The sequence below is a fragment of the Carlito syrichta genome, unplaced genomic scaffold (genome assembly GCF_000164805.1).
Source record: "Carlito syrichta isolate Samal-C Ts95f unplaced genomic scaffold, Tarsius_syrichta-2.0.1 Scaffold308966, whole genome shotgun sequence".
Lineage (NCBI taxonomy): Eukaryota > Metazoa > Chordata > Mammalia > Primates > Tarsiidae > Carlito > Carlito syrichta.
The window spans coordinates 372,171-387,632 of NW_007253062.1; the positions used below are offsets into that span (position 1 = coordinate 372,171).

The 15,462-nt window shown below is 42.9% G+C and overlaps 1 protein-coding gene across 3 annotated transcripts in view; it reads right to left on the reverse strand.

Annotated features, from left to right (window-relative positions):
* BCAS1 (breast carcinoma amplified sequence 1) overlaps positions 1-15,462 on the reverse strand; it is a 128,563-nt gene that overhangs the window by 80,575 nt on the left and 32,526 nt on the right. For 2 of the 3 annotated variants that reach the window (XM_021716808.1, XM_021716807.1), the window contains exon 1: positions 5,940-6,536. In XM_021716808.1, the coding sequence (XP_021572483.1) occupies positions 5,940-6,527 (588 nt within the window). In that variant the 5' untranslated portion in view covers positions 6,528-6,536. Of the gene's footprint in view, positions 1-5,939; positions 6,537-15,462 lie in introns of those variants that run through there. The other variant, XM_008066491.2, reaches the window with a different exon arrangement.

Consider the following 15,462-nt stretch of genomic DNA (forward strand, 5'->3'; position numbering starts at 1 on the left):
GAAACTATTATTACCCTGTTTTATGGGTGAGGAAACTGAGGCTTGTAAAGGTTAAATAGATTGTCCAAGGTTACACAGCCAGTAAGTGACAGAGGCAGAGTAGGACTCTGGAGACCTTTGTTATTTTCTTTCTTTCTTTCTTTTTGAGTTGGAGTGTCACTCTGTTGCCCAGACTGGAGTGCAGTGGCATGTTCACATCCACTGCAGCCTCGACCTGCTGGGCTCAGGCGATCCTTCCACCTCAGACTTCCAAGTAGATGGAACTATAGGCGCCTGCCACCACACCCAGCTAATTGTTTGATCTATTGTGGAGACAAGGTCTTGCCAAGTTGCCGAGGCTGGTCTCAAACCCTTAGACTGAAGTAATCCTCTTGCCTCGGCCTCCCAAAGTGCTAGGATGACAGGCATGAGACACCGTACCTGGCAAGATTCTAATTCTGCTAATAAATTGCAGAGGCAGAAGACAGTTGTCATTAACTGGGATGAGGAGCCCTGTGATTTAAACCCGTGAGCATTTTGTTGTTGGTGTGGTAGTGGTGATGAAGAGTTCAGTTTTGGCCACATTAAAGTTGAGATGCTCAGTGAATGGAGACTGTTAGGTCACACTCCCAGCGGGGCCTCCAGAATGTTAGGTCAGGCCTGCCAGGATTGTGGGTATCTGGTGTGTGATCTGGTGCTGCAAGAAAGATGCAAAGAATTGCACAGAAGTCGGATTAGAAAATATAGTTTATTTAGAAAGCAAATTAGAGAGAAAGAGAGAGAGAGAGAGAAGGAGATTCACCTCCCCATGGTGGGAGAGGAGACCAAAACTTAAGAGAGACAGAGAAAGAGAGAGGGGAGGGGAGAGAGACAGAGAGACAGAGAGAGAGAGAGAGACAGAGAGAGACATAAGCACACAGAGAAAGAGAGGGAGGGAAAAGGACATATAGAGAGAGACAGACACAGGCACACATACACACAGAGAGACAGAAAGAGGGATAGGGTGAGAGAAAGAGAGAGGGAGAAAGAGAGATAGAGGGAGAGAGAGGAAGGAGTAGAGAGAGGGAGAAGGACAGAGAGGAAGAGGGAGAGATACAGAGAGAGAGGGAGAGAGAAAGAAAGAGGGAGAGGGAGAGAGGCAGGTAACTCAAAGAGCACATGGCCACACCATAGATTAGCAAGGCAAGTGTGTCAGTCTAAGCAAAAAATGGTTACACTGAGGCAAAATGTGAACTAAGTTTATTCTAATTTTCTTGGGGTCCCTCCTTTTAGAGATGGAGTACTCCAAGTAGACTTGTGAGGGAGGAGACAGCTGCATATTCAAGTCTGAACTTCGTGGGTAGAGCTAGGCTAGAGATAGGACCTTGTGGTGCATCAGCAGGTATCTATATCTAGTGCATCAGCAGGTATCTATGTCTAAACCCTTGAGACTAGGGGACATCTTCAAGGAAGTGAATGTAGTCAGAGATATCTAAGAACTGAACCCTGGGGAGTCCAACATCGAGAGGACAAGATCCAGCAAAGGAGATCAAGGAAGAGTGGTTAGGGTGGGAGAAGCGTGTTGTTTCCAGAGGGAAGGTGAGGTCCTCTGTGTCAGGTTTGACCAGTAGGACATGAGATGTATTAGAATTGGCAGTTGGAGTGAGAGGTGGGAGAAGTCACAACAATATCGTGGCTGCTTTGACAAAAGCCTGAATGGAGAATTTTCAAGAGAAAAAGGGAAGGAAAAGCAAAAACATTGAGTATTGGTCTTAAGATTTGCAGCCTGTTGCCGGGCGTGGTGGCTCACGCTTTTCATTGGGAGGCAGAGACGAGAGGATTGCCTGAGGCCTGAGCTCAGGGGTTCGAGACCCACCTGGGCGACAGAGTGAGATTGCGACGCAAAAAAAAAAGATTTGCTGGCTGGCCAATCTGGGACCAGTGCACTGTTTGCAACATCCCTTAAAAAGTCTATCTCTTACTGGATTATAAGCTTCTTGCAGGACTAGGAACAAGATCTATCTTTCAAATGCTTTGCACAAGGTTGGTGTTTAAATAGCAATTGCAGGAATTAAATTGTTTAAAGAAAAGAGACATTCTCCTTAAATCTTATGGCATGGCATGGGTGACTCTTCACCCACCCCCTGCCCCACTCAGCACTGAGACTTCTCTGCCAGTATTGTGTGAATAATAGAAACTTAGCGGGTCTTATTTTTAACCAACAAAGGTCAAGTTTTCATTAGGTGATCATTTTGTGTGTGTGATGAATATTTAAATGCAGGTCTTACAGCTCTGGCTCAGTTATTGCGAGGAGAAAAAAAAAAAATTCATCCCTGCCAACACGCTGGTTTGTGTGAATCCCAGCTCTGAGAAACCTTTCAGGCATATAATTTATCTTTTCTTTGGCCTATGTAGTAAATGCTTCATTTGTTCATGAATTCTTGCCTTGTTTTAATTATGCTATGCTGTGAATGTAGTTTCATAAGGCACAAAAATAAGATTGTCGTTCGGAAAACACAGAAGATTTGTGTGTTTCTCCTAGAATGAAATGGTGGCATCTTTCTCCCAGTTTGCAGCTCTGTGGGTTTGTGGTTGGAATTCCAATCCAGCACGGAGCATGCAGTGAACTTCAGGGGGAAGGGCTGGGGGGGGCGGCAACTGACACGGCTGAGTCCAAGGCATAATTTACCTTAAGAATTCTGAATCAATACACTAACGCCCGTCAATGCATAACATGGTACTCCCACCAAGAAAGCCACTGATTGAGAACTTTTATTTGTGTTCCTTTCTGAGGGCTGAATTCTTTCATTACACTTAGAGAACAATTGGATTTTTTTCCCCCAAATACAGAACTGTGCAGCCGGCAATCAGATAAGAAATCTTAACAATCAGAAGGCTGTTTTGTTGTTGTTGTTGTTGTTAAAATTTCTTGCAGACATATGTATCTGAATATCCACAAATACACAAGCTGAAGGAGAAATGGCTATTTCATAACTTCTCTGTGTTTTATTGGTGTATGGTACAAAGTGGACACTCAGTATTTCAAATTTGAATCTCTCCGACTCAAGATGGAAATGTTTAATGTGATAAACTTAGACGCAGATTTGACTGAATCTGAGTGAGCCAACTCACTTATTCAGAAAGGAAGACAGGTTGCAATTTTCAGATCTTCTGAGAGATTATTATAACTTCAAAATACTACACCTAGGCTTGGCTATATCAGATATTTGCCGTGTTCCCAACACAAGCCCTCGTCTTCTGACACAAATCTCATTTTGAAACTCATTTCACTCAGAGTGAGGTGCTGTTCCTAAGACTTCTTTTTTCAATAAAGGAAGCTGAATTATTAAAGCACAACTCTAAAATCTTTCCTCATTTTTCTTAGACTAGAAATGGATTGCGTATGTTGGAGTTTTATGGCTAAATACATTAGAGGGTTGGTTTTCCGAAGGTGAACTGGTTTACTTAATTAAGGTGGGGATTTAGATGAGTCACTAGACGCCTGTCCAAGATGGGTAAAGTACAGTCCTTCAATGTCTGCCCATAAATAACTCAATAGAGGCAGGGAATGGTGGCTCATGCAAGTAATCACAGTGCTTTGGGAGGCTGAGGCGGGAGGATAGCTTGAGGCTGGGAATTTGAGACCAGCCTGGGCAACATAGTGAGACCCCTGTCTCTTCAAAATATAATTTTAAAAAACTTAGCTGGGCATGTATGTGCCAACTTGGGAGGCTGAGGCGAGAGGATTGCTTGAGCCCAGGAGTTTGAGGCTGCAGTGAACTATGATCACACCACTGCACTTCAGTCTGTAAGACCTTGTCTCAAAACCCACCAAACAAACAAAACACCAAGACAAGAACAATAACAACAACAAAACTCAGTCTTTAACTCAGGCCAGGGATAGGCTTTGAATGTCTATACCAAAAATAAAATAAAATAAAATAAGATAAAATAAAATCTGACTATTAAAAAATCCCAATCTCAGAATTGCTTTAGGAGCCTATGACCAGTAGTGACACCTTCACAAGAGTCACCCCACTCAAGTTGTGACAGTTTCTCAAATATTCTTGAATATGAATGACCAGACAAGTAAATTTCAGGCTCCAGGTTCATACATTTGCTGGAAGTTTCCCTGGGTCAGCCGGGGTCATTCTCCCGGGCCTGAGGACTCTCCCCAACACTCTGTCCTTCCAGCTGAGCACCTGGCACCCTGTGTTGCAATGGCAGGTTTGTTTATTTGCCTTCTCACTGATCAGTAAACTCCATGGGGGCAGAGACTATGTCTTGTCTACCAATGGGGTCCCTGACTCCCCTGTGCCTGGCACCCATCATGTTCAGTAGAGAATGGATGCCTGGAGACTTACTTTTGAATCACACAGAAAGTCATTCAACTGACTCCTTGAGCTGATGCATTTTGGGAATGTGCATTGGAAGGGAAATGTGTTAAACCGCTGAAGGAAATTTTTTTTTTTTTTTTTTTGAGTTGGAGTCTCACTCTGTCATCCAGACTGGAGTGTAGTGGCAGCTCCCGGCCACCGCAGCCTCAACCTGCTGGGCTCCGGCGATCCTTCCGCCTCAGCCTTCCGAGTAGCTGGAATTACAGGCAGGTGCTACCACGCCCGGCTGATTTTTTGATTTATAGTAGAGATGAGGTCTCGCTGCCCAGGCGGGTCTCGAACCTGTGGGCTCAGGCAATCCACTCACCTCAGTCTCCCAAAGGCGTGGGATTACAGGCTGAGCCACCAAGCCCGGCTAGGAAATTTTAAAAAGAAGCTCTTTGCATGAAAATGTATAGAAACAGCAAGAATGCTGACAGAACGTGGTAAAAACATGAGCCTTATTCTCTTTTCCCAATTTTTACGTCTGGAGTTCTCAGCTGGTATCCAGTATTCACAATATAATTCTTAAGGTCCTGGATGCATTAAGACCACAGATTAATGGAATACTTATTTTCATTGAAGGAAATAACTTAGGTACAGTGCTTAGAACAGGGGCTGGCATACTGTAAATGTTCAAGAAATGATAGCCAGTGTATTTATCAGCATCTTGTCAATGCATAGTTACTTGGTTATTGAGACAAATTTATTGACAGCACAACCATGTGATAAAAAATGGCCATTTAATTTTTTTCCTGGTTGTAAACTCAACTAGAGGCACTTAACTTTATTTCCAAGTTTTGAAAAATCTTGTTACTTAAAAGTCTGTTAGCCAAGGAAATGAGTGCCTTAAAAATGTAACGTATCAAGTTTTATTTCCTTCTTCATTTAAGGAGTTCTGTTTGAGCCCTGAATACAAACAAGTTCTCTCAAGGTTAAAAGCAAAAATGCTCTTTTTAGTGTCAAAAATAGCTTGCCTTTCTTTGCTCAGGAAAGAAAGCAACTGATTCAGGACACTTCCTTTGAAAGAAAAAAATCTGGTTTTTACAAAGGTATTACTCCAGCTTCTTGGGAAAGAATTAGTACATAAAAGGGTCTGCTTGGAGCTGTAAAATCTCTTTAGTCAAACCCACACTTTAGTGCAAAAGATAGTTAAAGATCAATCTAGGCTATTAACAGTAAGAAATGAAGTGTGTCTCCATGAAAGCCTGTAACTGTGTAGCATGTCAGCATACTACAGAGACCAGGCAGAGTCTTTTAGGAACCATTTTTAGTCCACTAAAACCTTTTCCTCCAGAACCCATTGAGTCATAAATGCAAGACTACTTCCACCTTTGAAAATCGGGAGGACCAATTCATCTGTCTGTAATTCACCTCTTCTTTCCTTTTGCTTAAAACAGATGCCACAGCTGTTACTGTTCTTTAAACAGATGTGTCTGTCCATCGGGGCAACAGTCTGCTGCATTGTGTTATCTGTTTTAGAGGGGTCAACACTTGCCATCTTGTCTAGGGCTCAGGGTGACTGCACATGTGCAGTGGCCTAACCCCACAAGTGTCCCCTGAACATGCATAAGGAGCCGGATGGAGAGTCCCTCGTACACTTACCTCCCCATCAGGGACATCGTTGGACAGCCCTGATGACCCAGGAGCCCTGTCCCCCTCGTCTGGATGCTCTGCCCTCTTGGTTTCCTGTTGGCTGTCAATGGGCGCCTTTTCTTGTCTCTTGTCCAGCTTGAAGATTTTGTCAAAAAAGCTGGAGTCCTTGGGCTTGGAGGGGGCTGCTCCCCCTGTCTCAGGTGGGAGTGATGCAGGGTCCCCCGTGGCAGAAAGGGCCTTCTCCTGGGCCAGTGGGTGCCCTGGGGTTTTATCGGCGTCCTGTCCCAATGCAGCTGCCACCGGAAGTGCCCAGTGCTCACTCGGGTCTTTGTTTGCTGGAGCGTTATTGGAGCTGACATCAAGCCTCACTGATCCAGTGGATGAATCTGTGGCTTGGTCTCCGGTACGTACTGGTACAGGCCGAGAGAGTGTCAAGAAAAAACGAGATTTAGCAGCTGGTGCTTCGGGTTTGGCATCTGTCCCAAGATTCTTTCTGTTGGCATCCGCCACAGGGCTTATCTCCATTGTCTTGGGGGAAGAAGTGGCCACATTATCCCTCTTGACACTTATTCCCAAATCAACTGTAAACACAAACATAAACAGCAATTATTCAGCCGAGCTGGGAAATTCAGGGATTGATAATAGACTCCAAATGTTTTATATACAGAGGCCATAAAGCATACTGGGGCTGTGCTGTTCTCTGGTCACCCTGCAAAGCAGAAGTTAGCTATCTAGATCTGCCTTTTGTCTCTGCTTTTCTTGGGAAAGGTCAGTGAGGAGGGAAAGCAAATGACTGGAAAACCACCAGCTGCCAGGTGCTGTACGACTGTCATTCAGTTATCTTCTTTTATCTTCACAAGAAGCACAGGGCCATCATTTCAACTGGGAGGCACTACAGCAGTTAAGAGGTTGGGTTTTGGTTGGGTGCAGTGGCTCATGCCTGTAATCTCAGCACTTCAGCGGGTCAAGACAGGAGGATTGCTTGAGCCTAGAAGTTTGGTGGCACACCTATAGTCACAGCTACTTGGGAGGCTGAGGAAGAAGGATCACCTGAGCCTAAGGAGGTTGAGGCTGTAGTGAGCTGTGATTGTGCCACTCCAATCCAGCCTGCAGGACAGAGTGATACCCCAACACTTTGTCTCTCTCTCTCTGTCTCTCTCTCTGTCTCTGTCTCTCTCTCTGTCTCTGTATGTCTCTGTCTCTGTCTCTCTGTGTCTCTCTGCCTCTCTCTCTTTCTCTCTGTCTCCCCCTCTCTGTCTCTGTCTCTCTCTCTCTGTCTCCCCTTCTCTGTCTCTGTCTCTCTCTCTGTGTGTCTCTCTCTTTCTCTGTATATATGAACTTGGGTCTAGAGCTAGAACAAGGTTTCTCAACCTCAGCACTATTGACATTTGGGCCAGATCATTCCTTGTTATGGGGGCTGTCCTGTGCATTGTAGAATATTTAGTGCATCCCTGGCCTCTACCCACTAGATGCCAGTAGCACCCCCCAGTTATGACAACAAAAATATCTCCATGTCCCCTGGGGGATAAAGTCACTCATGTTTGAGACCTACAAAGCTAGAATGCTCATTTAAATCCAAATTTCCATAGTTTTCTGGTAAAATGAGGCAAATAATAGAACCTACCCCATAACTCTGTTATGAAGATTACATGAGTTAATATTCTTAAAGCACTTAGAACAGTGCCTGGAATGTACTAAATGCTCAATAAACATCCATATGTTAGCTATTACCATTATTAATGCCCAAGAAAACCACAGCTAGAGAGGTCAATATACCTTCCCATGGCTGCCCAGAAAGCTGGTAAGTAGCAGAGTCTGGTTTGAGGTCGAAATCTGACTCCTAAATTCATGTTCTCTCTATCTTACCATAAGACTTATATTAGCATGGACTATTAAGAATACTCATAGATTTCAAAAAGTAATACCATACTCATATGTTTCTCTTTTGAAGCCTGGAAGAGTGGATGTTCACGCAAGAAGGCAAAATAGACCTCAGGCTGGTGTGGAATGAAAGACATGGATCAGCTGGCCAAGATGGTGGTGAAAGCAGCTCCGCCTCCTCCAGGGAGGGAACTGTTTCCAACAGCCATCCTTTCTCCTTTGACCTTGCTGTGATGTAATTGAACTGCCTTCTTTTTAAGGTCCCCTTTATAAAACAATGCAATATTCAGAAAAACACAAAACCAGAAATTTTGGAATCCCAGTTAAAGATGGAGACTTTCTCTGAATTCGCTGTGTGTGAGTCACCAAAAAGCTCTGAATATTCCCATATTACAATATTAGTAGCATCCTTTCTGGCTTGTGGCAATGCTTACAGAAGAAAACTCATGAAAAGCACCCTGCATGATGCCTTTTCCATAGTAGCTGCTTAATAACTGACAGACACTGTGGTTGCTTCCAGGTTTCTCCCATGCCTTTGACAACATTGCATTTTGCTTGATACATTTGTATTCAGACACTTCTTAATATTCATTTGTAGGAAGACAGAAAAAGAAAGGGAAAAATTGAGATTTCTTTGATCTGCTCATATTACTCATTAATATGGAGTGAGAAACACACACGTCTACACACATGCATCCGTCAGCAACTATTTTTGCCAGACTCTAGTATCTCAGTGTCTAGAGTCAAAAACAAACAGACAAGGAACGGGAGCTGGATTCTTATGCAGTATGGCGGTCTCCTGGTTAAGCCTTGAGGAGCAGAGAGAAGTGGCCCAAGACAAGCACTGGGACCAGTGCTGGGGGTTTCTCATATACCTGAACCTTGAGGAAGCCACCCAACCAGCATATTGGCCATATCTTCTGGCTCTTCTTAACTTTTTCTCTGTGCTCCAGGAATTCATAATGGTGGCAAATATTATATTGAAGAACAAAAAGACTGGGTGACTCACACCTGTAATTCCAGCACTTTTGGGGGGACTGAGGCAGAAGGATCCCTTGAAGTCTGGAGTTTGACACCAGCCTGGGAAACATAGCAACACCCCATTTCTACAAGAAATTAAAAAAAAAATTAGCTGAACATGGTGGCATGCACCTATAGTCTCAGCTACTCGGGAGGATCACCTGAGCCCAGAAGTTTGAGGTTGCAGTGAGCTATAATTGCACCAATACACTCCAGCATGGAGCAAAAAAGTGAGATCCTATCTCTAAGAAAAAAAAGAGACAATAATAAAATGATAGATGAATGTATCGAGGTACACATTAGCAAGTAAGGCAGTTGAAGTGTCAGAGTGAGTATAAATGGATTGTGGAGATGGTCCATACCAGGAGAAGAGGAAACAGATGACAAAAAAGGAAAGGCTAAAATTCAAAATGAAAGGACATAACATGGATTTAATATACCCAATGAGCAGCCATTTTAACATTTCCTAAATCTCATATTTTTCTAGTGGTTCACTTACCCTCTAATCACTAGCCAAGGACAGAACGGGTCTCTTGGAGGTAGCTATTGATAAATTTTTTACAACCTTCCTTCCCAGCTTGTTTTGTATTAATTAGCTTTTCTATTCCAAGTATTTACCTTCACCCATAAGACCCAAGTCAACCTAGTAAGCCTTTTGTGACTTTCATGACATGGACAGACCCCACCACCATGGCAGTAATCATGTGGCTAGCCCACCCATCTGCCTGGTGTCCAGCATCTGACGTCAGTTCCTGCACTTACCTGCCCTTTTATGATGATGTGGAGCAGACTACCACCCAGTCACTTTAATGACCTTCCCCCATCAAGGGGAAGGGTTAAAAGGACTCAACCATGAGCAGTCACCACCATTGCCTTGCTAAGCTATGGTATAGCCATGTGCTCTTTGAGCTGTGGCCAGGCCATGTTTTATTAAACTTTGGCCTCCTCCCCTATGTTGAGGAGGCGAATCTCCTCTTTCTTTCTCTCCTTCTATCTAATTTAGTTTTTAAATAATTATATTTCCTAACCTAACTTCTGTGTAATTTTTTGCATCTTTCTCGTGGCACCGGATTGCACACCAGATACCCATCCCCTGGTGGGCCTGACCTAACATTCTGGAGGCTCCACTGGGAGTGTGACCTAACACAAAACGGGGAAGAGATTTTTAAATGCCAAGAGCATTGACTGCTTCCTTTCAATCTTTTTTCTCTCTTCCTCTGGCTGAGTCTCAAAAAAACTAGTGGAAAGTACGAGTGTCTTAGCCAGAAGAAAAGTTTTTGAAAAACACACAAAACGGACAGACTTTTAAACATGTGCCAAGATACTGCTTTGAAAAAGGATAAGATCCTTAGATCAAGGTATCTGGACTGTCTTTAACACATTTGGAGATTTGAGCAGATCCAGGTAGTAGTTCTTGATATCAGAGAATAGGACACGTGCTTTTGACAGCCTGTGAGAAGTTACTCGAGTTCTTAGATGGTACATTCCATGACAACTCAAGTTTTACTCTCTAAACATGGGCAGGTGCACACCTAAATCCAGCACCTGGGCTTCTGTTTCCCTTGCTGAGACTCTCACCTCCCCAGGTGAGCATGTGACCTAAGTCAGACTAATGAAAATAAATCCTGTGACTTTTGACAAACCTGTTAGAACAGAGTGGCACTCTTTGTGCATGGGTTGGTAAACCAATAGGAGGTACACTTGAGAACTAGAACAGTTGAAAGCACAGCCAGGAGATCCAGGGACCAGATGCCCGATCACAGCCTCTGGACATCTGGATCCAGCTATGCCTGAACTGAACTTCAGTATTGCATGAGTCAGTGAATCACCCTCCCCCCACTTGTGCCATTTTAAATTGAGTACATACTCAAGGACTTGGGAGAATTCCAGGGAGTTGGTCAGTACCTGTCTCATTTGTCAATCAGTAGCAATTAGTCCTCCCCTAAGAAGCTGTCTCCAAGGCTCTGGAAGTCTGTCTGCAGAGATTTAGAATTGACAGAGGAGGAGGACAGACAGAAGGACATGGGAGGAAGTGAGTTTTAAAGGACCGGGTAGAAATGAAAAGTGTCCATCAATACTCTGTCTTCTCAAAAAAATGTGAAGGGAAAAATCTTCTTGGGAAAAGGGGATTACAGTCATTTGAGATCCTAGATAAACATTTAAAATGAATAAAATATCTTCTAAAACAAGCATGCACACACACACAGATACCCAATCTTTATGAGTGATTAGGAAGAAAAGTCACTGGCATCACAGGTTTTACACTCTTGCAAAGATGGGGATGGTTTACATGACTTCCACACATTATTAAAAATGGAAGGAATAAAAAGTTCCTTGTAGAAGACCAGGATTAAGCTTTCAGTTCCTATGTAAATCTTGGGAGAAGCCCATTTTAAATATGGTTTAAATAATCAGTTTCCTCATAAAGCAAACAAAAAGATGACATACCAAAGAGATTTTACTTTTCATGGAAAAAAAGTGTAAAAGTTTAAGGAAGATAAAAAGAAATCAAGAAAGAATGGAAATGTCAGCTCCCATATATTTGGAAGATAGAGTTGAAAAAACTTGATCTCTCTACTGTCGAAAAGATATTTTGTGCTGTGCTGTGCTGTGTGCTGTGTGTGTGTGTGTGTGTGTGTGTGTGTGTGTATGTGTGTTTTAGGAAAGTCATATTATGTACACATGCCATTGAGAACTTATTTCCAGCAGTATCTTTATGTAATTGTTAAGCACCTGGATTGTGGAAAAAGCGGCAGGGTAAATTACTTCATATCTCTATGCCTCAGTTTTCTTGTAAAATGGGCATGAAAACAATCATGCCTTCTTTAAAGGGCAAGTGTGAAAATTAAATAAAATATATCCAGGGCCAGGTGTGGTGTCTGTAATCCAGCGTTTGGGAGGTCAAGGTGGGAGGATTGCTTGAAGTTGGCAGTTTGAGACGACTCTGGGCAACGTAGCAAGAACTCCATCTCTATAAAAAAACTTAGCCAGATGTGGTGGTACATGCCTGCAGTCCTAGCTACTTAGGAGGCTAAAATGGGAGGATCACTTGAATCCAGAAGTTTGAGGATGCAGTGAGCTATGATCATGCCACCACATCTCAGCCTAGGTGACAGAGTGAGATCCTGTCTCTAAAAAAAAAAAAAAAAAAAAGCATTTCCCATAAAGTGCTATGGGAAGTATATGGTAGGCATTCAGTAAACAGTAGTTGGATTTGTTCTACCTACATATTATTACTGTGATTTTTATTTTATACTTCTAAATATAAGCCATAAGGAGAGAAATTATTCCAATAGTTTTATTTACAACCTTGAGGACTCTGGGAAGACCTGAATCAATTTATCTTCAGAAATACAGGAATCTGGGCCAGAGGAGTTTTAGGAATGTTTATCATTTTTTAAAGCACCAAGTATTCTAGTCAAAACAAGCTGCTTTATTTGAGTTCTAATTATATATTTAAACACATATGTTGCATTACAATATTCAAAATTTCTGAGGGCGTATTATCTTTTTGTTTGTTTTTTCATGTGCCAAAGCTAAATTTTTCACTTGTTACAACTGTAAAAACAATAGGGAACATTCATTGATGGCTTCTTGTGTTCCAGCAGAAGGGTAAATGTTGCATGTAACAAGAGACATTTTATTTGTCTTACAGCAAATCAACATGTTAGGTGCTATCATCACTCCCATTTTACAGGTCGCGAAACTGAGGTTCTGAGAAGTCAAGTCGCTTTTCTAATGTCCACTTCTGAAGTGGTGGCCTCAGGATTTGAACCTATGTTTTTCTAATTCCAAAGCTCACATTCCTAACAACAGCGTGGTAACTGAAGCAAGAACAGAAGACAAGGAAGGGAAGGGAGGGTAGATGGATGAAACAGACAAGAGTTTGCTTAATAGAATTGTGGGTTTCCAAGAAAAAACTATGCACAAAAGGAAAAAAAACTGTTTTCTCACATCTGAGAAACATTGGGGAGTGTGTGTGTATGTGTGTGTGTGTGTGTGTGTGTATTTGTTTTACACAAAAATTAGCCCATGTCGTTCATCTGCATAATACCATTTAAAGAGAGCCTCGCCACAGTTAAAATCAAATCCTAATTCTGTACTGACCATGCCATCTAGACCCTCAATACATACCGTGTTCTTCCTCACACCTACCAGCACACCAACCTGCTTCCACGTGAGGGCCTCAGCTCTAGTTGTTTTTTCCACCTGGGAATGCTCTCCCTAAGATCTTGCCTTACTATTCCAACCTCGTGCCATGTCAGGCCTTCCTTGACCACCCTATCTGAAATAACTCCTCCTACACACCCCCATTCATTCTCTGCAATGTTTAGAGCATCTGTCTCTCTCTGAAATAATCTCATTAATTTCTTGTTTACTCACTTTCTCTCCACTGTATGCAAGCCTTGAATGAACAGAAACTTGCTGTGTTCTGATGACAGCTGCCTTCCCACTGCCTCCAGTAGTTCTTGGCAAGAGGGTTAAGTCAGGAACCATGGGTGAAGCAGCAAGCACAGAACCAGGGGCCCACCTAGTGAGAGCCTAACAGAGGCTAAAGACCACGATTGTAACAGTAGCAGTAGCACACCCATTTTAAAGGACAGGAAACTGAGGTCCTGAGAAGTCAAGTCACTTTCCCATCATTGTGCTGGGAATGGAGTTCTTTTTTTTTTTTTTTTTTTCTGAGAATGCATTATCCAAATCCTTCTAGTTCTTCTGGCTAAAGAAGGAAGCAGAAACTCATCATTTTATTCACAAAGTGTCTGCTTATGAAAATTATTCCAAGCCAAACATTCCTTCCCACGCAACACTGTCCTAGGTGTTGATATCCTGACCCGTCAGGGTAAAGGATAGATAAAGGGGATATTATCACATCTGACAAAAGACACAGGAGTTTGTAGAGTCTTGTCATGTCGCTGAGCTGTGCAGATCACGCACGCGGCTATGGTTGGACAAGGATCTGGCACAGTTAAAACAGTTCACCAAAGAAGAAGGGAAAGTTGACGATGAGACACAGTATTTCTTCAAAAGAGAGTTCTCTTTGAATATCAAAGGTCCTTGCTAGGCCCTTGGGAAAATTGATGAAGACCTCAAAAGGCTATGCAAAAATGACCCTTTTATAGTCATGCTTGCAAGAGTCAAATGACACTTCAAACAACTGTGGCTTTCTGTGTTGTGCAAATGCATCTGTTGTTTTAAAAGTCTTGAAATCAGGGTACATGTGGCAGAGACTTATGGCTTGGAGGAAGATGTTAGGTTTGAAAATCTTACTGAATGATCACATTTCATGCTTTTCGTCTCAATATTAAAAAGCCAAAGTGTCTTTGCCAAGAACATCTAGCAAAAATAAAATAAAGGAATTTTGGAGGGGGGGACATCGTGGAAGAATTCTCGACTATCAGCTTGATACAACATGGCTGGTCATTTAGTCACAAAATTGTTGAATTTGAGTGGAATGCAGTTAAAAGGTAACCACAACCCCTATGCTTTGGAGAAAACATCTTCTAGAGGTAGCAGTGATGATCAATCACTGCGGCCTTGGCCTATGACAGTGACACTCATGAATTCCACTCTTGTCTTTATTCACATCTTTTCTATCATTCATGTGCCTACAAAAACCTGGAACACACAAAATTAATTTAAATGCAAAGGCAGCCTTTGCTCCAACACAAGAAAATATTGTCACTCAAAGACACATCAGATGTTTGATTTTTTGTTCTTGTTTCTTTTTAAATTTGATAATAATGCATATTTTACATTTTTTTTCCTTTTTTTTTTGAGTCGGTGTCTCACTCTGTCACCCAGGCTGGAGTGCAGTGGCACGCTCATGTACACCGCAGCCTCGACCTTCTGGGCTCAAGTGATCCTTCCACCTCAGCCTTCCAAGTAGCTGGAACCTCAACTGCAAGCCTCCATGCCCAGCTAATTTTTTGATTTATTGTAGAGATGAGGTTTTAGCAAGTTGTCCAGGTTCATCTTGAACCCCTGTGCTCAGGCAGTCCTCTTGTCTCTGCCTCCCAAAGTGTTGGGATTACAGATGAGTCACTGCACCCCGCTTACATGTGTTTACTACCAAAATAATGTAAACTTAAACGTTCTCTTTCCCTTTCTCTACCCTCCTCCATTGCAAGGTAGTTAACATCTGCAAGCCGGGCTCAGTGGCTCAGCCAGTAATCCTGTGCTTTGGGAGGCTGAGGTGAGTGGACTGCCTGAGCCCACGGGTTCGAGACCCGCCTGGGCAACTTGGCGAGACCTCATCTCTACAGTAAATCAAAAAATCAGCCGGGCATGGTAGTGCGTGCCTGTAGTTCCAGTTACTTGAAAGGCTGAGGCGGAAGGATTGCCGGAGCCCAGCAGGTCGAGGTTGCGGTGGCCGGGAGCGGCCACTGCACTCCAGTCTGGGTGACAGAGTGAGACTACAACTCAAAAAAACCCCCAAAAAACAAACAAAAAAATCTGCAACGTGATGTGCTTATTTAACTTTGTTTATGTGCATACAAACACACATGTGTCCCATATACATGTATACAGTGACTGTATTGGTCATTGGTGGTTTTTTTTTTTTTTTTTTGAGTTGGAGTCTCACTCTGTCGCCCAGACTGGAGTGCAGTGGCCACTCCCAGCCACCGGA